The sequence below is a fragment of the Magallana gigas genome, chromosome 2 (genome assembly GCF_963853765.1).
Source record: "Magallana gigas chromosome 2, xbMagGiga1.1, whole genome shotgun sequence".
NCBI classification, from domain to species: domain Eukaryota; kingdom Metazoa; phylum Mollusca; class Bivalvia; order Ostreida; family Ostreidae; genus Magallana; species Magallana gigas.
The window spans coordinates 14,792,406-14,816,804 of record NC_088854.1 but is presented as its reverse complement, the minus strand read 5'-3'; the positions used below and the strand labels follow the sequence as shown (position 1 = coordinate 14,816,804).

Below are 24,399 nucleotides of genomic sequence, written 5' to 3'. Positions count from 1 at the left end.
TTATTCTCTATCACTAATGTACGAATTATATTCATTACATTTTTCCCATCACTAATATACGACTAATACCATATTTCAATTGCTCACATAATGTAGTATTTTTCCTTTTCAAGAGACAAAAATATATTATACCCTAAATGAAAAACGACTAGTATACATTAAGGTGCAAATAATTTTTTTATTGTTTTTTTTTTCCTTTTGTTTTCGTTTTTTTTTTAATTTCAGAATCATTTTACAGAAAATTTATATTGTATAATAAGTCAATTTCATGATAATTAATGTAATCGGTAGTAAAAGATTAGCAAAATTAAAAAGTTTAAAGAATGCCCCACTTTTGCATATCACATTTAACAGTTCATTCGATCCCGATTTATATTCATATAATTACATTTTTTTAAAAATGCTAATCCCGATTCACACTCATATCACTTTTTATCATCTTGATGATGTCATTGTAACATTGCGAGGATGCGTCTAGTGCCCAGATAAAGTCTAGGTGTTCCCACACAGTAAGGTACTTATTAAACCGGATATTTTTGAGCTGTGGTATAAGTGTTTGTACGTCCCCTGGGTCTGCAAGCCAATCGTGACCACCAGAGAAAAGGGCGACAGGGGTCTCCATTTTAGTGACGTCATACAATGGAGGTGTCGACTAAGAGGAGATAAAAAAAAACAAGTTAGTTAGGGTAAGAATTTATTATGCTTACAAAATAGTACATGTGTAAAACAATCAAGATAATCTACCGGTATGTTGGCCATTTTTTTCTAAACTTAAATAAATAATAAATGATTTATAGAATTAATCGAAAAATAAGTTTTACCACCCACCCCCCTTCCCCCCGAAAAAAATAATGATAAAAAATTCAAACGAATAAAACAAAAAAGACAAAAGAAACAAGCAAAATAAAATAAACCATAAATCTTTCTCTATAGTTAATAGTAATGCGCAATCAATTTCTTAAAAACCTGATTGTAATGTTTCATGTTAGCCTCCGGTGATCCAAAGTCCAACATGGAAAATTGTCCAGTCAGAACGGACTAAAAAAGAAGAAAAGAAAGGTTAAGACATATTAAAGTTCAGTCAAAGATCGATAATGTTTTCCTCTATCATTGACGACTTGGTGACGCACCTGGCTGTAATGAGCGATATTCTGCACGGAAGTTCCGGCCGGGTGATCCCTGACATACACGGGTATCCGGCTCTGAAAATAGGTCAATGAGGTCAGGCATGATAGTCAACATTGATTTATTTCTATGAGAGAAGAATTGTCTTCAAGAATTTAGTACATACAGTAAGTTTATGCGCTAAATCTACTCTCTCTACCAAATTTGTATATTACTATTCAATGATTTCAAAGTGACATATAGGTCTCATGGGCCGGTGTAATTTAATGATGTATAATATTGTAATTTTGACACAAACATAACAATATAATGAGATATTTAATTACTAGTAAAATAATGTCTAAGTACGATTATATACGTTGTCCGATTTCAACGTATTGTTTTAATTCTAAAGATGTATGTTCCTCATTAAACAAATTTTAACTTTGACGTCCAAGCGTTTAACAAAGTTATATAACATTAATGCCTAATGAAAATTCAATGCAATAAGGAATCATTCTTTGTGTATGAGATGATCAAATACGGTCGGGGTGATCAAACCCAATAAAGCCCGAAGGACTTTATGATACATTTGATCACCTCTTATCAAATACATCATAATATTCAAAGAATTAATCCCTATTACATATATTTATATAATTTTCAGCAATAGTAGGATTAAATATAAGATAGTCATTAAAAAATGTACTGCTCTAAACATTACAAAAATGATTTGTAGTTTTATCCCCGGAAAATGTAAATAGTATTGATTATATGTGAACATTTTGAGATATGTGTAAGATTGTAGAACCATGGATGGGAGAGTACAATCAACCTATAACATAAAGAAATGTTCACTGCCATTTTGCCACTTTCAAGCAGAAAGCAATGGTAAATTGGTTTTAAATTTAAAACTCTTATTTTCTTATATTTTTCCTGTTTTCTTTAGTGACGATTTCATTAAAAAAAAGTCAAATGATTATAAAAGTTGCTTGAAAATCTTTTAAAAACAATTTATAACTAACTGTGTGTCTTGATTTATTGTCATTCGTAGAGTATTGAATTGCGTTCTCTACTAAAAAGGAATAATGAGAAGTTAAGTTTAAGTTGTGTAATTGTTTTGGTAAAGCATGGAAGGTCCTTTATATTTATATACTTTAGATCCTTTATTTTTTTTTCGTATACCCTGCAAAACTATTTCATATATTGATTATATGATTAAAATATTTGTAAGATTTTCATCTGGTTGGTGTTTTAGTCTTCAATATATTTTAGAGTTATCGTTCTTCAGCTCTTGATTTTAACAAGCTACCTAATGGTCACAGCACTTAATGACAAGAGCAATGTGGTTTACCTCTGATCAAATTAAGCATTAAACAGTACTAAGAATTTTTCCTTGAAACATATGGCCCTTAAAGGGGCATGGTCACGATTTTGGTCAAATTCTATTTTTCTGTTTTTATTATTTACAATGCTTTAGGAATGCATTTTCTAGTGATGAACTGAAATTTGAAAACCAGTCGTAGAGTTACAAGCAAGATACAGGGAACGAATGACACTCAAATTATGGTTGCCTGTACAAAATGCCTATGAAAAGCATTGTAGACACTAAGATCGGAAAAAATTATATTTTGACCACAGTCTTGACCATGTCCCTTTGTCATCTGAATATATAGGGTATAGGTAAAATATTCAGAAAAAAAATCAGTTCTATGCATTTTGTTTAATTATAAAGTGAATAGATCCAAGTATATATGGTTGTGTCGATTCAGAATGGTATTCAGGTAAAAGTACAAATTTGGGGTGGATTGGGGGGAGGAGTATTATGATATGCTAAAAGGAAATATCATATTCCGCTTACTTTTCCACTAATTGTTTATGCATATGGATATATATCGATGGACTCAAGCACTGTCTTTTAATCAGAAGTTGGTACAATAAATAACTTGTATTTGGTTAATTTTGCTGATACCAAGAGCATAAAAATATTTGTCACATTATTTAAAGAAGAAGAAATAGGCGAAGAGTGTATGGGATGATATGCATCGTGCTTGTAAAACGTTGTTTTGAACTCCACTTAATTGGTAGAAAATGAAAAGAAATCTTGGAAAATTTCCGGGTGAAGACGAAGATGACGACATATGCTGAACAAATGTTATAAACAACGGTTATTTAAATCTCTGCTACAAAGTCATTAAATCATGACTAATATCAGCAAGAGAAAGTATCACATGATCCAAGATTTAGTGCCGAACAATCAGTGAATTAGTTTATAGATTGTACCTGAAACAGTCTATCCCTGCTGTACCTAATAAACCAATGAATAGTCTGAACCTTTATGAATTCTGGCATTCCCAGAAATCCGGAGCCAAGTTATCATACCTTGCCGAAGGTAATCAACTACAGGTTGCGGCTTTCGTGGCACTTTCCATTGGTTTCTATGATCTCAATAAGTGTCAGTACAAGGATAATCATCATTCATTCAACTAATTTGAATAACTGACATTGGTTTCCAACAACGTACACTTTATTCAAGATTTCTGAATGATCACGGTAATTTTGTCTTGAATTTAAACAGAAGTTAACATTTGGTGTTGTGTGTAACCTCTTTAACTCCAAACATTTTCTGAAAGCTTTCATAAAATCACATTGCATTAAGGTTGAATAACACACCTGGAAAAAGTCACTCAAACTAATAGTAAATGATTTGATTATGAAAGATATAATGATATCTAACTAAACTGTACATATGCTAAATAAGCGAAAAATTTGCAGTTTGGGGATAAAAAATGAATATCTAAAAAAATGAATTCAGTAAGAAACAACAATAGCCCCCTCGGGATTCGAACTTGGAATTTACGGATGACAAGCCCGACACTTTATCCACTCAGCTATGGAGTAAGTTTCTTCTTGCCGTCGATAAATTCCTTTTATCAAAAACGAAATGTCGTTTTGATCAGAGGTAAGCCATTTTGTGATGATGTGTTGTTCCACCTTAAATCTATGAATTACGGAAGCACATCGGGGCCTACACTTGTTGTGTTTCAACTAATAAATGTCCTTCTTTTTTATTGTATTGTCAACATATACAGTATTGTATAAATAGTATTGTGACCTCTTATTTATACAAATGTATTGAATTTTATCTTGTGAATTCAGTATGATTCAAATCACTCTTATGAATTTAACCAGTTTTATTGCTATCTATCATTATGGAGTTTAAGATGTTGATTTAAGTATATTGAGATAGAAATTTAGACGAAAAACAATAAAAAATGATTTATAGTTATGTCGATATTAATAAGCTTTCTTTTCTGGACGGGGAACTTTTCTCGAAATTATTGTAATCAAATGAAACTTGCGGGCGTGAGAGTTCCTCACGGCAGCTCACTCTGAATGTAGCTCGAGACGGCACATGTAAACTGACTTTGATAGTTTGATATATATGAAAAACAAAGAACACTAATAACTTAACATGTAATTTATTTTCAATTTGTATTAGTATTACACATCGTAGCTAGAGGGCTGCTTTATGATCGATATTTAAGCAGTTCGTTTTCATCTTCTATGCTTGGGATAGTCTCCATTAAACATGTAATATAAATTTTGAGACCAATGGTAGAACTACGAGAACCCCTTTAATTTCAAGTACTTACAAGTACTTTATTATTCTCCAAATAGTTATATTTTATATTCATCAAAGCATCGAAAAAAAATTAAATAATTGTGTTTGCTGTATATTTTTTTTGGCATAAATTGATCACATGAGCGTTGCATTTTTTTTTAGTTTAAATTCCTTTATTTTGGATTACATTTCATGGAGCCAAAATTTCATTTGTAGATTGATATTTTTGCATAGGTTAATGGGAACAATTTTATGATAATACTGTTAATTTATATAATTTTTTGTGAATTTAAATTCATGGATGATAGGATTAACGAAATCCATGAACATTTTCGATTGATTACATATATGGCAGTTAACATGAACTAGATTCAACGTGAGGTGACGAGCCATCAGACCACCCGCCCCCGCGAAATCCATTCGATAACGATATTTTCGCAATATGTTCCCAAGAAATGAAAATATATTTATGTTGATATACTTATAATGTATACATTTTCATTGTATATTCCAATAGGTGATTTAGATTAAGTAAACTCATTTCATTGCAAAGCAAAATAATTTTTACAAATAAAATGACATAATAGCTTATATGTTGATAGGACGAAAAAAATGTATGACAATGTACAAGTTATAACACAACACGCGCAGGCCCGATACGATTCAGTAGTGAATCTCTATCTCCATTGTCACATAATGTAGATGATTTTTTTCAACATTTATTCATATAAGTCAAATTATTCTCTATGGAAGACTAAAAGAGTTCACCAAGAACAGAAGGGATGCTTTGTGAACGCATTTTGTTTAAAGAGACAAGTTCAAAAATTGGATATTGTTTATACTGATGCTGCACATCTAAACAATAAAATCATATTCATTTTTGTTGTCTGTTCCAATGACGGATTTCTTTTGTTTTAGGATTCTTTTTGAAGATGGCTAAACGCTTTTCCTATTATAATCATGGAAGTCTAACATCAAAGAAAGCACAGGGATTGTGAGTTTCTGAAACTAAGTCAAGGAGTACGGACGTTATATTACCACCTGGTGCTTTTATATAATTTGATAACATGTAAACAATCCTCAAGTCAAAGTATCCCTCAAAAATTAAATTTTTGTCCGACTTGCAGCCATGTTATGTAATTTGTACTGCTTCATACTATGATGTAATTTAAAATAAGAGAGCCTTCATTCATATTTTAATTTTTTTTTTCTTATTCAATACTTAATGGAGAATGAAATTAAATTTTAAACAATAATCCAACGGCGACATCGCACATATAAACACAACACAAGCTAGTTTTTTATAACCGGGTTTTCCAAAGAAAAAATCCGGTGAATAAAATGGTAAAAATAGCGATGGGCAGACGGCTGCCAAACAGGTACCCCTATTGTACGGATAACTTCTCCTACAGTTTTCAAAATAGAAAGTTGTTGTATTTTCAGATATTTGTACTTATATCAGAGCTGTGCATATTACTTGGATTTTGATTTTTGATAATTTATGAAAAAAAACCACAAGCTGTTGAACTTAATCATTTTCACGCAAAATATTGCATATAGGAGACTCCTATTGAAGGGATAACACAATCCTTCTACAGTTTTCAAGACAGGAAGTTGTTGTTTTGCATATCAATTGTATATATATCAGAGATATGCACATAGCTTGGATTTTGATTTTTGATAATCTATGAAAAAAATGTCACCTGTTGAACTTAGTTATTTTTACACATAATATTGCATATGGGGTACACCATTTCTCTGGATGGGTTGTGTTTATTAATTCAAGTTTGACAAATGGATTGTGGATACTGTTCACACAAAAGAAAACCCGGTCACATTGACAGTTTTTCTTTTGTTATAACAAATAAATCACCATACCAAATGTCTTAAGCATATATATCATCATTTTTCATTGTCTTTACTTTCGTATCAATTTTGTACTATACAGACTGGACAATAAATTTAAATGACGTATATTTTGGGACGCAAGCGGGGTTTGCTTATTCATATTTAAATATTTAATCAGACAATTGCTGAAAACTAAATAAATATAAAGAATGAGGAATCATTCTTAGATAATCATGAGGTAATAATCAAGGCGTTATCACATATATCATAAATATTTAATCAGACAATTGCTGAAAACTAAATAAATGTAAAGAATGAGGAATCATTCTTAGATAATCATGAGGTAATAATCAGGGCGTTATCACATATATCATAAATATTTAATCAGACAATTGCTGAAAACTAAATAAATATAAAGAATGAGGAATCATTCTTAGATAATCATGAGGTGATAATCAGGGCGTTATCACATATATCATAAATATTTAATCAGACAATTGCTGAAAACTAAATAAATATAAAGAATGAGGAATCATTCTTAGATAATCATGAGGTAATAATCAGGGCGTTATCACATATATCATAAAGCCATTGTTATTTGATTTGATTACGCACCGACCAAAATTGTCACCTCATAATACCCAAAGAATGATTCCTTATTCCTTGATTAATTTTATTCTGCTTTTGTCATTTCTCACCATTTTCCTTTAAAATGTAAAGGTATTTTAAACATCGAATAGTAGTTACCAAATTTTATAAACAATTCACATTCTACATAATTCACAGTTAATTCTTGTTGTGTCTCCTCTTTTATACCATATACGGATCCTGTCTGAAAAATCCTGAAAGTTCTTACAGAGAGTTTGTTTGAATGTTAACTTAAAAATTGAGGTACAGCACATCTACGCTCTTATTGGATATCATCTAAATGAATTTGTGTAAAACTATTTGGGTTCGCTATTCTGGTGACTTCTGAATCTCAAATACCTTGTACCAGATTCTCAAAGTGTTCCTCAATATAACTGAAAACGTTTTTATACACATTTCTATGAAAAAATTAAAACAGGATATTTGTAAATTCCTGAATGAGCTTACACATAGCAACGCAATGTTAACCTAAAAATGTTTACACTATTTATCACTAAAATAAACATAAACAGAGAAAAAAAAGGTGTAAAAAACACTTTAACTATAACCATAATTTATCATGGTAGCGATAATTCTATCTTCAATGTTCAATACAAAACAAGTTCTAAAGATGATTTCTTTGTATTGAAATGACAAACGTTCTATTCCAATATTGTTTCTTCTCACCCATGTAGGTAAAAAAGGGACAAGAACGTCCAAAATGCATTAAAATGTCATAGACACCATTTCATTGGACGAATCTATATCACCGTATTCACATGTACAGCCTACTACGAATAATCTAATTTTGCCTTTTACATTCGATTGTTTATCTTGCGAATTCATTTGGTTTGTTAAGAAACTTATTCTTCCAGTCTTATGTGGCCATCAGCATTCATATTTAACGTTATATGTACGGGGTACTGGGGTTCTATGAGTCATTTATTGCTTAAACGTGAGTTAAAAGCGAGTTTCAAATAATTAAATTTCTATATTTGAGGTGTAAAAACGAATTTTTTTTTTTTTATTTTTTTTTATTTTTTATCTTTCATTTGCGTTCATGATTCATTTTGTTATGAAATCGATGCATGTAAGGAATAAAGTATCGGCATTTGATTGGTCCAAGACGCTGGAAATAGCAAACCTAATTCCTTATCATGATGTTCATTGTTGTAGAAAATTTGAACATCGATATGCACATCTCATTTGCTGGTTTAACTCGTTACCAATTTTTGTGTGAGTTGACATGATTTATTTAAAAATGGCCTGTATATAAAGGATCAATTTAAAACTAAAAATAATAAAATCTTAAAGTTTACAACTCACCATGTTTAGTTGTGCAGAATCATATCCTCCCAGAAGAAACAAAACGTTCTCACACATGAGATCAATGGTTTTTCTTTTGCAACTGTCTTGAGCAAACAGGGTAAATAATTCCTTATTGGGAAGAAATTCGTATTTACCGAACATTTCCAGGAACATCTGCCAAAAATGAAAACCGAAAGATGGCACAAAAACAATTAATGAAAGCTAAATGAATGATTCGGCACCGATCATTTACGTAGTACCCGTAAACAAGCTTTATACAATATAGGGGCTTTGTAAATGAAAATTCAAAATGAGAAGTCAATAGGCCTTCACGGACACCATATCCCATACACAAACTAATCGAGGAGTGTTATATATATATATATATATATATATATATATATATATATATATATATATATATATATATATATATATATATATAGCAAGAAACTTCCTAAAGATCATAATAGAGTACATGACCTGTTATTTAAAAGGTGCAAAAATAAATTTCATTATTTATTAACGTTCAAGATAAGATTTATGAGTATATGTTTCCAAAGTAAACTAAAACAAGGTGGCAAGTATACTTGTTTTTTTTAAACAATTTCCATCCATCATCTTCAGGGGCAGACAGAATCTCTCTCTCTCTCTCTCTCTCTCTCTCTCTCTCTCTCTCTCTCTCTCTCTCTCTCTCATGTACAAGATTGTAAAATCCAAATAATTTCCGGATTTTTTAAAGGATTTTTCGTTGATTATTAATTGGCGAAGCTTAATTGAGAAAAAATAAAAACAAATTGGTAATCTTCAAGTACCAATGATGTTTAAAATATATAAAACAAAAGACAGTACTCTTCCGATTTCTCGGTATTAAAGCCCAAAAATTCGAGTCTATTGTTTTAATATAGTAGTATAGATATACATTGACACTAAATTGTTATTTTGGTCACACCCTGCATTAAGAACCCCTACGCTATACACTATATGAGTGTTTTGGTCCCGCCCTATATTCAAATCCTTGGGAACATTGGGAGACAAAAGATTTCAAATTTTGACAGATGGCTTTATTTTCTTCCTTTATATGCAATATGTTATTATTCAGTATCAGTAGAAGTAAAGAAGTCGTGTACGATTATTATATATTTAATCATTATTGTTTACAAATCATTGTATAGAGGATGCGTATAACTTTAATCATGATTTTAGTCATCATTGCTCATTCGCTAGCTGTTTATCTTTCATGACATCACCTAATGACCTAATTCGCGCAAATTTGCAAACCAATGAAAATTTTTTCAATTTTTGCTTATATTTTGCATTTGGAAGTATAGAGCGCAGGTCTGCTCAAGTACGATTTTAACATATGTTTTTCTTCAGATAGTTATACAATGGTACTTGAGCAAGTCGAAAAACCATAGGATAACAGCCATTTTTTGCTACAAAACACCAATTTATCAAAATAATGCAATCTTCATGACGTCATTTCTACATTATGACGTCACTATGATGAAAACCTTTTACACCCTTATTTCCAATTTGATTTTAACTATCTTTAAAGCTCTTTATAAAACTTTGATCTTGGGGGCAAAATATGCATAATGAAACGGGCAGCCTATTAATGTATTTTTTGGTTAGAGTTATTCCCCTTTTTATTGATTTTTGATAATTTAATTAATGTTCCTAATAATGACCAATGAGTTTGCGAATTATTTTTATACAATAATAAATATTCAATATATATAAGTTGTTATGCATAAGTATTTTTTAGGTTAGGCCGGATTAGTTTGTTTATTTTTGATTTCCTGTTTTTAGATACTATGAATTATTTTAGGCCGGCACATATATAGGGACAGTGTCTATGGCGTTTCGGAGAGCGACTGTTTGGGGTTAATCTTGAGCAGGTATGGAAAGATTGAGTGTGTGGACATCCCTGCCCTATCTAAGCTTTATGTGATCTAACCTACGATACAGAGTGTGTGGTCATCCCTGCTTGTTTTGGTGGTAGTTGAAGCGGAGCACTAGTGTGTGGTCATCCCTGCTGGTGTTCTGGCCTTTCTAGCGCAAATGTGCGGCACTCCCTGCTTGCGGTAGGTTGAGCTGTTGGCGCAACTGTGCGGTCATCCCTGCTTGCGTTAATGTTGGTACCTGTTGAGTTGCGTAGGTGTGCGGTCATTCCTGCCTGCGCAACGTTTAGTCCCTATATGTGTGCAGGAGAGGTGTTCAAAGTCTGCACTTGTAAATATTGGCAGCAATCAGGGCTATCCGATTCTATCTCGGGTACGGGCCCGCGGGGGAACACAGGCAGTGACCCCCTTACACGTTACATAAAATTTGGTGGCAGCAGTGGAGTACCCTGCAATTGCTGCGGAAAGAATGGACCACCTCGATAAAGAAATATCTTTCTTAGAGGAGAAGATTGCCGAGATGCGCGAGTGCAGCGACATCATGAAGACCTCAACGCCAAGACCCGCTGCAAGCAGAGATTCTGGTGTAGATACTATGTGCATAGCTTTGGGCAATGAGAGCTGTCTTTGCGTACTGTCCACACGAGAGCTTTACATCGTGAAGATGCTGTTGCTGAGTATGAGACGGGGGCTTATTCCGGACTTCGCTCTCACAAAAGAACAGAAGTGCACCCGCGCAGCAACGACCAGTTCTCTGATTCCTATGAGCTCTACGAAGAGTCAGAGAGGAAGGTAGAAAGCAACCTCGGGCATAGGCCATTTGCTAGCGGCTCTGGTCCCGCACACAAGCCAGATCTGAATAGGCAGGCCGAATCGCTCTTACCCGATATGACGCGCAGACAATCTCGGGTGAGATTTGAAAGCCCAAAAAGAGGAAATGAAACAGACAATGCCATTGCCAAGCAATCTATCAAGCCAGCTACATACGATGGAATTGGCCCTTGGCTTGATTACCATGCGCATTTTGAAGCCTGTGCCGACATCAACGGCTGGAGTTATGCCACTAAAGGTTTATACCTGGCAGTTTCCTTACGTGACAATGCGCAGGGAGTCTTGGGAAATATGCAAAGAGGTACAAAACCTGATTTTGATTCCCTCGTTCAAGCTTTGGAGGATCGATTTGCGCCGCCAAGCTTAACCGAGCTCTATAGAGTCCAGATGAGAGAAAGTCGTCAGAGAGCGGGTGAGACTCTCCCCGAGCTAGGCCAAGCCATCCAGCGTCTCGCCTATTTGGCATACCCTACCGCCTCTGCTGAGATTCGGGAAACGTTGGCCAAAAACCAATTCGTAGACGCACTGGTAGACTCAGAGATGCGCATTCGCATAAAACAGTCCCGGCCCAGACACTTGAATTATGCGATTCAACTGGCTGTGGAGTTAGAGGCATTTAATAAAGCCGAGAGAAAAAGCTTTGCGCGCCCCACTGCTCTAGAACCAGGTAACGATGCGTTGGTAAGGACATTAGATGCTCTTAACGCCAAGATAGACTCTCTACAGTTGGAGGTGAAGTCTTTTAGGAGCAGCCGAGCTAGAGACGATGCGCAGTTGGGTTATAAAGTAGAGCAGCAGCAGAAACTTTGTTACTTCTGCCGAAAGCCAGGGCATATTCAAAGAGACTGTAGGGCTTACAGACAGAACAGGCTAAGAGAAAATTATGCCAAGGATAGTGAATATGGAAACCAGAAAGACGGAATGGAAGCGATCCAAAGAGCAGAGAGCAATGGTTATGCACGCAATAAATGTAGATCCTTCTTATACAGAGGTGGTGGAAATGATCAAACGGCTGAGTGATAAAGTCGACTCTCTTCAGACAAACGTGAAACGTCTTAGAAACGTCTTAGCAAGCGACAAATTACAGATAATGGGCGGAAAGTTGACAAACTGCAAGGAGTATGCTATTATTGTCGAAAACCAGGGCACTTGCGGGGAGATTGCATGGTCATAAAGCGAGCTAAATGCGTTGCCAATTCAGAACAGCCCGAACAATCAGATGGAGCTGATGGAGTCGAAAAGGGGCAAAATCTGTCGGAAGGGAAGACCAATGCATGCTACCGCGTTGCAATGTCAAATTGCAATGACAGAAAAGTGATGGTAGAGGGCCGAATTGGGAGTTCTAAGGAGAAGTTTGCTACAGACAGCATTAGTTCAATGGTTGGGCAAACCTTTGTCAATTGCAAGGACCCGAGTCATGGTCATGATTTTGATGAGGGAGAAGAGTGCAAGAACCCGTGCAGACGTTGCGGCAGTTGTACGAAAAGCAGACGAAAGAGGAGAATGCACCGTTTTCCTCAGAAAATGATGAGACCCCAAGGTGTATATGCAAATGACAATTGCATGCAGGTAATGGCAATATTACCTGGTAAAGCAGCGTTGAAAAGTTCTGACTTTAAAGAAAGTCGGCTGCAGAAGTTTCGCAAAAGACGAAAAACGTTTAGAAGAGGAAATAGTAGGCTAACGCCTGCTTGTAAATAAACGTTTGCATTGTTTGTATACATTGATGAAGCTTGGGCTCAGGAAAGAGGGGCAGAGTTTTTATACCAATTTGGGGGGGGGGGCATTATTTTTTACATGGAATACCACTTCACCTTTTTGTGAAGTTGGGGGTTTAATTTTTGTTTTGCGAGGACGCAAAATTCTGAGGTGGGGGTAGTGAAACGGGCAGCCTATTAATGTATTTTTGGTTAGAGTTATCCCCCTTTGATTTATTGATTTTTGATAATTTATTTAATGTTCCTAATAAAGACCAATGAGTTTGCGAATTGTTTTTATACAATGATAAATATTCATTGTATATAAGTTGTTATGCATAAGTATTTTTTAGGTAAGGCCGGATTAGTTTGTTTATTTTTGATTTCCTGTTTTTAGATACTATGAATTATTTTAGGCCGGCACATATATAGGGACAGTGTCTATTGCGTTTCAGAGAACGACTGTTTGGGGTTAAATTTGAACAGGTGCGGAAAGATTGAGTATGTGGACATCCCTGCTCTATCTAATCTTCGTGTGATCTAACCTACGATACAGAGTGTGCGGTCATCCCTGCTCTGTATTGCATTAATACAAGAGTGTGGTCATCCCTGCTGGTGTTCTGGCTTTTCTAGCGCAAATGTGCGGTCATCCCTGCTTGCGTTAATGTACCTGTTGAGTTGCGTAGGTGTGCGGTCATCCCTGCCGGCGCAACATTTAGTCCCTACATATGTGCAGGAGAGGTGATCAAAGTCTGCACTTGTGAACATTGGCAGCAATCAGGGCTATCCGATTCTATCTCGGGTACGGGACCGCGGGGGAACACAGGCAGTGACCCCCTTGCACGTTGCAATAATACCGCACATAGTCCTTTATAGTTTTGGATGAAGGCGTCCTGGTCTTAAAATTTATGACTTTATTTTCCTTATATTTCTTACAGGTGTGTGGAATTAGGGAAGATAATATTTAAACATTTTATATGTATAAACACTATACATCCATTTGGCCTCGTTCTGGAGTCAAAACCCATACTCCAAGGGACATGAAATTTACGATTCCTATAGAGGACTTACTGGTTAAAATATAGGAATATGAAGTCAGTTTTGTTACAGATATGTGAGAGAAGATTTTAAACATTATATGCATTAAACTATTGCCCCCCTAAAGGCCTGAACCCCTAACCAAGGGGCCATGAATTTCACAAATTTGGTAGACCGGTTTATGTACAACATAACAAAGCATTATTTTAGTTTTTACCTCACATATGTGGGAGAAGTGAAGATGATTTTTGAAAATTTAGCTTTTTTTGCATATTTGGCCCCGCCTGTGGCGCCCCGAGGGGGGGGGGGGGGGTCCATGAATTTTACAATTTAGATTTCTCTTACCATAGAGATGCTTTACACAAAAAATGGTTACAATTGGCCTTGTATTTAGTAGTTTTTAAGAAGAATTTAAAAAAGTAAAACTGTTAACGCACGACGACAGACGAAGACCAATTGCAATAGGTGACCTAAAATTTAAAGGGTTTAAAGCATTATTGTTAATATTAACATCGCTAGAAATAAAATAAATTAATTAAAGAACCCCGATCTTGCATTCATGAAAAGTTTGAAATAAGCCCGTGCAAATTCATGAATCCGACTACATGTACCCATTATAACTAAAATTTCGACCAATCACAAAATAGTACATACAAAGCCAAAATTTGAAAACATGGTAAAATTATGTTCTGCATTTGTTACATAGTAAGGAAAATTTATATGTATATTTCAGTTTTCAAGTTTGAATGTTTTCCTATATGTTTTTACATGCTCTCAATTTTAAGGAGATTTAAGGTGGCTCTATACACCACTTTTTGATGACGCAGTACGCAAAAAAGTAAATCTGGAAGCATGCAATTCCGATACTGGCTGATTTAAACTGAGGCAAATTGTGTGGAGACCGCTCTTTTGAAAAAATTGTTAAATGAATGGATTGAATTTCATAATTGGAAAATTCATTACTTACAAGTAATGTGGTATATGACACCTCATGTTGTGTCGTATTATTTATCGAAATAAACAATAAAATCAAGTATAATTTTTTTTTAATAGTTTCTCTCCCATTATCGACATCTTACAGCGTAGCGCAGTGGGTTAGTAGGTCTCACTACAAACCTGTAGATCATAAGTTCGTGTCCCGTTGAGGGCAATAAAAATTTTAACTTTCCAAAATATTTTTTAACGCATTTTTTAGTTGAATACTGTGAAAGAAAATTCTAAACCGGTGAAAGTATTTCAATTATAATATACTTTAATCCACATTAATATCGACAGATGTTCCTTACCACCTTAGGGGATGGGAGGGTGGCTTTGAATTTTTAAAGTTGGGATACATAAATCCTATAAGTTAATTTTCCCCTTTATTTATGTGACTTAGTTTTGTATTAAAGCGAATATATTCACTTATATAGGCCTATAATGAAATATGTATGTATATATCATTCCAGCATGATATTTAGGTCTTCAACTCAGAAATGAAAAGTCTTTCAGGTGTTTGGGCCTTGGGACTTAGGAACGATTACTCTTACATGAGGAACTTTTATACCAAATAAAATTAATAATATTTTTTGTGTTTATTTGGAATGATTTTCATTCAATTTTTTAATGTCACATTTATTAAAATACATTTTCTTATATCATCAAGCAGCTTTTTTAGATGAATTGTAAACAGAGTAAGAAAATATGAAAAATTATGTTTCTGGGAAATTCTAAAAAAAATTGCAATAATAACATTTTTGAATGTTAAGAAGTGTTTTTACAGGTGTCCGAAGGAAATATCCATCATATGACAAAAAGATTTTTAAAAATTATTTTACAAAAAACACGAAAAAACATTAAAAAATTCTTTAAAAATACCTATAATAGTACATGTATCCCTATCATCATTTTAATAGATAAGAATATGTTTTGTGGTCTTCTAATGAAAATTGGAAACTGTCGGTTTATAGAGCCATCCTAAATACATGAAGTTAAGAAAGGGCTAGGACCAGTCAGCTCTCTTAAAAGAGAACATATCGCATAGCATTCATTCAGTTTACCTCAAAATCTTTTGCAAATGGTGCCAAAAGCTTAACTGGACTTTCGATTCCCGACATATTGCCTACAGGGGCAAGGGCGAAGAAGGTTTTGACTTTTCTCCCTAGTTCAGGGTTGAGACTAAATCCTGCAAAGGCCTGCTCTGTTCCCTGTGAATGACCGGCATAGTAAATTCCTTCGTTTCCGGTTTGCTGAATGACGTACTCTATCATTGCGGGTAAGTCATATTTTGCCATTTCGTCCCAGCTTCAAAAAAAAGAAAAACACTATAAATTATCTCCATAAAAACTGGTTTAATGAAGGTTTTTCAGAGGTTAGTATTACAGTACATATCCTGTCACTTGATGTGCAAATGATGCCGTGACAATGAACAGGGGCTATGTTTTTATAGGTCATTAGTCTGAGAATCTAAATATCGGAAGAGCCAAACAACCCGGAAGGACTCTGTCAAGGCTGGTGTTATCATTGATTAAATTGATGATAAGAAATATTCCTTAAGGGAGACATATTCTTTGTGTCTTCAAAACTGAAAGGTCTTATTCTCCGTCAATGGGCACATGCAACTGTAAAAATAAATCATTCCTGCAAAAAAAAAAAAAAAAAAATATGGGAAAAACCTTAAATGTGTTTAACATAATAATAATTGAAATGGGACAAGTCTTCGTATTCTCAGATAATGAGTTTAGTCTTTTTATAATAACAATACTAAAGAATGACGATTGTTGCCTCTGATTCTACAAATTAATTGAATGGATATTAGTTTCCACGTTATTCATAACAAAACCCAAGTAGGTCGTGACACTGTGTCCTTAGACCACAATTAGATCACAGATGTTTATCTTTTTCCTTGAATCCACAATAAATACAAAAGTATTTTGCACAGGGATATACAGTCATTTCTTATGTTTCTCGATAAAAAGAAGATCCAAGGTCATAATTGTTTGCGTCATTTGGAAAACATTGATGTTTGGGCAAAACAAATTAGGTTTATTTTCTTAGAAAAATAATGAAATAACCATATCCTGTATTTAAGATAACGATCTGAAATGATTTAAAAAACAACGTACAGTTTCATATTGCACCCAGTTTTATCTTGATTTTGTTTTTAGTTGGACCACTTTTTTGAGGGAAAAACATGCTATTGTGACTTAAAAGTCAATATGTTCTATACCAGAGATCGAAAGCAGAGTGAGGTTTTTTAACGACTAAAAGGACCTTGACACGAATTGAAATTAATTTTTTTTTAAATTTCAATCGGTTTTCCGTAGAAAAAAAATCTGGTTATTAAAATGGTAAAAGTAACATACGTGCGGTTGTGCGAGCAGGTGGCTGCTTAAATGGTACGCCTATTGTACGGATAACCCTTCCTTTCAGGATATGATATTTTTATTTTGCAAATCAATTGTACTTATATCATAGATGTTTGATTTTCGATAATTTATGCAAAAATATTAGATGTTCAATTAAGGTTTTTTTGTTTTTGTTTTTTTTTTTGTTTTTGCAAAATAAAACCCACCGCGTGTTCTTTTTCGTGATCGAGAAAAAACCCGTAGATAAATAGGCGATTAATTATGGTCGAACTATAAGTATAAAAAAAGTCATTTAGCATGCGACACTGTGGAAATTTGCATTTGCTGGCAGGGTTGTGGTATCGACCATAGAACTTACGGAAAAAAGAATGCAATTGAGAAAGTTGATAGTCCTGTTTGATCAAGTTGTTTGTCAGTGGCTTGCTTTAATATTAACAAAAAAGCAATATTTAATGAAAACGAATTCCAACACAACACATAGCAAGCAATGACAAAACTTTGAGCTTTGTTTACATAACAAAGACTGTCAAACTGTATCTTGCTTGTAACTCAATAATTGACTTTAGATTTTCTACGAAACATTATAAATAACCATGTTGACCATTCTAGGCATTACTAATTGAAAACTTTGAGCTCAATTCGTGTCTATGTCCTTTTAAAAGAGGAATCAACTTTGTAAATGACCTTTCTATAAAAGAGTTGTTAGTCAGTTTCCATAAATGCATAAGCAATTAAAATTACGTAAGTTTGTTAAATATAATGTATTAACACTGTGCTCGAATGTACCATTCAACTGCTCGTTCATGATTGACATTTATACATGTATCAATAGCTACAGATCTACACTGTACTGTACTGTACATCTTTACTTATCCTTGACAAATGTAAAGTTCTCGAATTAAACATATACATATATATAAACATATACAAATATATACGCATATACCAGAAAAGCTGTATCTTAACCAAACAAATCTCTAAAATCAACAGTGCATGAATAAGGTATTGTCCACTCTATAATTACAACAATTTTTCAGAATATTATGATATGAACACAAACAATTTTTGACAAGAAAAGGTAATTGCTCTTTATGCGATCTCATAAGATGTTTGGTTTTTACGTAGAACAAGAGAATATGAATAGGTTACAACCTTTTCTCAGTTTTATCCCCCATTGTATCCTGCAAAAACTTTTATATCCACCCTCTACAAGATTTAATGTATATTTTCATTAAAAATTGTTTTGAAAATTGAATTTGAAGAACAAATGGTTTTATCATTGATATCTTATATTACAATATTACTACATTGCGGGTTCTGACGGTTTTTGAGAAACACGGAAGAAGTATTACAGACAGTTATTATCATTGATTTTTTTCAAGCTTCTTATTTCTTAATAATTGACATACCAAAGTTATGGTTTTTGCCCTTAGAAATAATTATCTAAAAATACCATAAATTTTGCATGCATTGACCGACGAAATTACTTATTGTATTAAAATCATTATCGCTTATTAGGTAAAAAAAAGTCTCCATAGAAATAGTCATTATGAAATAACCACTGAAACTATCTATCTGAAAATATTTTCGTTGTAACACCAGTATTTTGTTAAAAGTAGGTTAAATCAATATTTCGGAAAACTTATTTCTTCAGACAGGTATTTGTAGGTTATACTGCATTCACCATCAGGTGCGAACCTGGAGGAAATACATAGATAAAAATTTTCGTTGATTACACTTTATTAATGTATTTAAGCTCTCCTGTTTTTGATCACGTACTAACACATGTCATCTGAGATTTTTCTTAGCGAAAACAAAACTTGACATAATTACAACTTTGATTTTAGTGTAACCAGCTGACCTTTCAAGAAAAGAGGTAATAATAAGCACTTGCTGATTCACCTAATATCGCCCCCAAAAATTTATCTACCGACCTTTTGATATTTGTTAAGCATCGAAATCAGTGCAAAATATACTGGTAAAACATGAATTTCAAAAATCAATATAAATCAAAATTGATTCTAAACGTAGGCAAGTTTTAATATGCACGCACGACGTATTCTTTATTATTTTTTCACATAATCCTTTTTAAAAATAAAAATCGACATCCGCAAATCAGATAAGAAATCCCATAAATCTACATAATTAAACACAAAAAAGTGATATTGAAGTAGATACTAGAAATAACTGATCTCATCATCATTGATGATCTGTTCTGGTAATGTTTAAACCATATGATGACAAGTGACGTCATCGTCGCACATTGATTACAATGGACATCTGCATATAGGCGTATGTGTTTGCTTGGATCATTGAATTTCAACTCACAGATTAGTTACATTTATGCTTGATTAATAACAGTTTAACGTTCATTACGTTTATTTTAGGGGGTGATAATGCTTTTATTTTTAATGGCTACGTTCATACATTTCCGTTCTGACCTCACATTATATAAATTCACTTTCTGAAAAGTATATTTTGCAAAAGGAAAAGTTATTTCAACATATTTTTTCTCCTTTATATGTGTATTGTCATCACCGTTGGCAACTGAAATAAATTCAAAAGCTCTGGGCGAAATTCAACCAAATCTTAGATGTTTGTGATATCCAGCCAAGGTCAATGTTTAAAATTTTTTTTTTTGTCAAATATTGTAAAATTTGAAAATTCTAAACCGGTGAGAGTATTTAACGAGGCCGAGTAGAGATCGAGTACGCACGCTTTCGCGAGTGACGTCATCGTTTTCCTTGGTTGACGCCATGGCGTGATAGTTTCAACTGCAGTAATTCAGCGAAATTTGATAAAAATAGCTCGTTTGATGCGTAAAATTAATATTATATTGTGGAATAAACATAAATGTCTCGAAGTATGGGATCGAAAACGTGAAGAGAGTTCAGCAAGTCTAGCCCTCTGTCACGTTTTCTTTACCCGCCTAAATATAGCTTAATTCATTTATTTCAAGACAGTAACCATGTATTTTATATTAATGATCCTTAATATGTGATGTTATATATTAATTCATTACTTAAATATGTCTGAATATTTTAATAATACTATAAAGATCACCATTTCCGCCTTTATCAAATAAAAAATAGCCATTATCTGACAAATCTGGGACATTGGGCATACCAAAAACAACTTTGATAAGACCCCTGGAAAAAACCAGGAGATAAAAAGGTTTTTTTTTATTTGACCATTTGATGCCTTTTAGCAATAACTTTGATGTGTAGAACAGAAAAAGAAATCCCTGGGACAGAAGTTTAAAAAAAATGTAAAAAAAAAAAAAAAAAAAAAAAAAAAAAGTGCAAAATTGATACATTCAAGCAAAATCCCTTAGGGTACTATGTTAAAAATTAACAAACTTTGAGATGACTCCTTGAATAAACAGTGAGGTAAATGTCTTTTTTTTTCATCTTAAAATAGTAAATATTATATTAGTAGAAATTCATGTAAAAAAAAATTTCATTCAAAAATCTAGGGCAGAACAAATTAAACCCGCCCTCTTTAATTATAATGTATTTTTAATATCGACAACTGTCCAATTTTATCCTCTTTTGAAGTTTATATGCATAATTTGTTATAATGATAGGCATCCATGTTAACTGTTTTCATTATCCTTGATGAATTTGCAAAAGAAATCCGAATCGTGTAAAGTTGATACACCCGTTGTTAATTGAATTTTTTGTAAATGTCGTTTGACCGTATATCATCACTGTATTTTAAACGATTTTCAAAATCAAACCAAAAGAAAGTCTGAGAAGAGGACGTGAAATGGATGAAGGCTAGTCTGTCTGTATTTCTATTATGACATTTATTATGACACAAATAAAGAAGCATGAATGTCTGTAAAATCTGACCTAGATTCCCAGAACCGTGAAACATCAGGACTAAGACTGACCTAAATTCCCAAAAGCGTGGATCATCAGGACTAAGACTGACATGGCTTTTGGAGTACTTGTTTCCTCTATTGTTCCCAAGCCAGACATCGACACCAGCATCAGCAAGCATGAAACCGAGACTTTCATTGGCCAGATTCTCAACCCAGCATGATGAACAAGACAGAAGGCCGTGCTGTAGAAGTATGGCTGGTTTACCTATATCGATAGATGTACACTGTTTATTTTCACATTTATCTTTTACAGGCACATTTCTGCACGAACTTAGAAATAGCAAAATAGACATAGATATATTGGGTTGATGAAAAAGTTGTCTTTAGGGACTTCCTTTTTTAAAAATATTTTGATTTGACACTATTCTTTAGAAAATTTACCAAACGTGTTTTTATATGTATTAGATATTTCCGTGATATCTCATTGTCTTTTCTATCCCTTAAATGTTGCATTTTGATTGCATTTACAGGTGTTTTTGGTGGACAATTGCTTAATTTAATTAAGTTTGTTTAATCTTTTAATTTTTATGCTGATTCTTTGTAAGGCTTATATCCATAGCCCATTGCAAACAAATTAAAAAAAAAATGTTCAACCTTCCTGTTCTTTATAATAATTTATTCAAATAATTTTACCTTTTCTGGTTGGCGACTTCTTGCTGAATGGAATTCTTTGAAGACTTAAAATATAACCATCCTTAGTTAATACATCATGTTGCTCGCAAGGATATCCCTTACTTGTGATTAATTCTGTCTGAAAGTGATATACCGGTATTAAGAAAATACACAGGTTAAGACAATTTATATTACATGTATATTATTAGATTGGGAACACTGCTAACATGTTTTGTGTTCAGTTTTGATATATTTTAGAATTTATTGTCCTGGTTAAAAGGACTATGTGCGGTATGGTCAAATATCTGCCCCTGATTTCAACCAATTATTAAATAATATCGTATAAAAATCAAATCTTTATAAATCATTGTACAGAGAATGCCTGTCTCTTCAATCTTGATTTTAGTCATCATTGCTCATTCGGTGTTTATCTATGACGTCACCTTAATGACCTAATTTACGCAAATATACAAAAAAATCAAAATCTTCTCATTTTTGCTTTATATTTTGCATTCGGAAGTGTTATGCACAGGTCTGCTCAAGTACGATATTAACATATTTTTTTTTTTCAGATAGTTATACGCGTTATACAAAAAATGGTACTTGAGGAAGCCTGCGCTCGATGTTTCCAAGTCGAAAAACCATCGGAAAACACCCATATTTTGCTACAAAAAATCAATTTATCAAAATAAGGCAATCTTCATGACGTCATTTCTACACTATGACGTCACTGTGATGATAACCATTACACCCTTATTTCCAATATGATTTTAACAATCTTTATAAAACTTTGATTTTGGGGGCAATAAATGCATAATACCGCACATTGTTCTTTATTATAATTAGTTTATTAGAATTAAAAGTAAAAAAAACATAAGAAAAGAGGGTTTTTTTCACAATAGACATTCAGTGAGAAAGCGTGGTACTTTATTGACACCTTAGAATTAGAAAGAGGGCAATTCGCTGTGGGTTGTATCAGGACAGAAATAAAAATAACTGTAATAAGATGATAGCTATATAGTGCTACAGTACCAGGTAACGGTGAGAACATCTCAGTTAAAGCATGAACAAGTCTGTCCAACATCACGATTTTCAGACCAGATTTTGATACTTACCACGTTTCTGTTTTCATCGGGGTCTGCTGTGACGCCGCTGTGCAATGAAACCTTAGAACTGTCTACGACTAATAGGGAAACCGACCATGTGTTGAAAAAAACCGACAAAATGACACCCTTCAAGAATGGGTGAGACATATCTGCTCTTGTCGCTTAATGTATGTTATAACCTGTTAGGAAAATTTCAATGTTTTAAAGTGAATCAGGCAACGTACAAGTGTAGTGAACTCTTAACTCGTCCTTTATCTATGTGTTATCTATGTACCTATGTGGTCAGTCAAACGCATGATAGATAATAAAAATCTACATTAAAGTGTGACATACCATGTTCTCAATATTAACTCTAATTATTTAGTTGTGAGTTCTGCGTTCTTGTATATCTTCTAAAGATATGCCAAATATGCATGTGGTTTATGAATTTAATAAAGTATGTGTCTTATTAAAAAAATATTTAGGCCAATAAACTAGAGGGATGTTTTGCTTGATGAGATAGCTGTAAACAACCCCTTAATCAACCCATAAAAACTCGTACTCTCGAATATTCCACGGTATTACGCTGGAAAATAATATATGAGTGCAAAATATATAAAGTTACTTATTATTTTGTAATTTTTTATGTTTGCCACTTTTCAAAGTTTCAGATAAATGGTTTCAAATAGCCTATTCCCTTTAATAAATACATTCCTATAAGCTATATATTCAATTATCTGCACTGCACTTCTGGATTTTTTCCCTATTGTAATAAACTGCATGGACCATATTGCTTTACTTTGAAAGACAAATGAATAGCGGTGTAAAATATGAAATATTCGAAGGATCCGAGAAAATAATTGGTTCATGTACGTGTATGAATATTACCTGATTATAAATTAAACAATCGTGTTTATTATATATATATATATATATATATATATATATATATATATATATATATATATATATATATATATATATATATATATATATATATAATAAAACAAATATAGAACTTGAAAGAGGACAAATTCAAATTATGAAATCGTCACGAAAACACTCTATAAAGTACACGTACAACACTCTCGAAGGCGTCTTACTGGCATATTAACCCAGATTAGTTGCAAATTACATATGCTTTGTACGTAAAATAATTCAAAAAGTAAATTTCACATAACTGGAAGGACTTATCTGAGAAAGAATGATAGGTAGGATTTTGATTTGAAGAAACTTAGATGCTTGTTTTGATTAAATAAAATAGTTTTTTTCTGTACAGATGAACAAATGTTAAAGTTGTCCACATATTGATTTTATTTTTTCTAGTATGACAACAAATGGTCATGTTCTTATGAAATTGGCGATCTGTAAGCCCTTTTAGAAGGCAAAATTTGCAGTGAACTATGTTGATGCAGTATATTCCTTAAGTTTAATATTTATATTAAATGAACACTGTAATTTATTTATTTTTTCGATTGAATTTTATT

General features: G+C 33.1%; 1 protein-coding gene across 1 annotated transcript; it reads right to left on the bottom strand.

Moving 5' to 3' along the window:
• Positions 1 to 98: 98 nt before the first annotated feature.
• On the bottom strand, positions 99 to 23,181 carry LOC105342255 (gastric triacylglycerol lipase). Its single transcript, XM_034448139.2, has 8 exons — positions 22,943 to 23,181; positions 21,849 to 21,966; positions 21,225 to 21,420; positions 16,022 to 16,265; positions 8,531 to 8,686; positions 1,131 to 1,202; positions 967 to 1,038; positions 99 to 652 (listed from the first exon to the last, which is right to left on the bottom strand). Exons 1-8 carry the CDS (start codon positions 23,078 to 23,080, stop codon positions 404 to 406), a joined length of 1,245 nt encoding a protein of 414 aa, XP_034304030.2. The 5' UTR covers positions 23,081 to 23,181; the 3' UTR covers positions 99 to 403.
• Positions 23,182 to 24,399: the final 1,218 nt, after the last annotated feature.

What these genes read in the sequence shown, in the direction of transcription:
- LOC105342255 (XM_034448139.2), bottom strand. Translation starts at nt 23,080, where the DNA reads ATGTCTCACCCATTCTTGAAGGGTGTCATTTTGTCGGTTTTTTTCAAC. An exon ending in CCGATGAAAACAGAAACGTG is followed by an intron (nt 21,967 to 22,942) that starts GTAAGTATCAAA and finishes TATCACTTTCAG; the next exon opens with ACAGAATTAATCACAAGTAA. An exon ending in CATTTGCAAAAGATTTTGAG is followed by an intron (nt 8,687 to 16,021) that starts GTAAACTGAATG and finishes CATTTTTGGCAG; the next exon opens with ATGTTCCTGGAAATGTTCGG.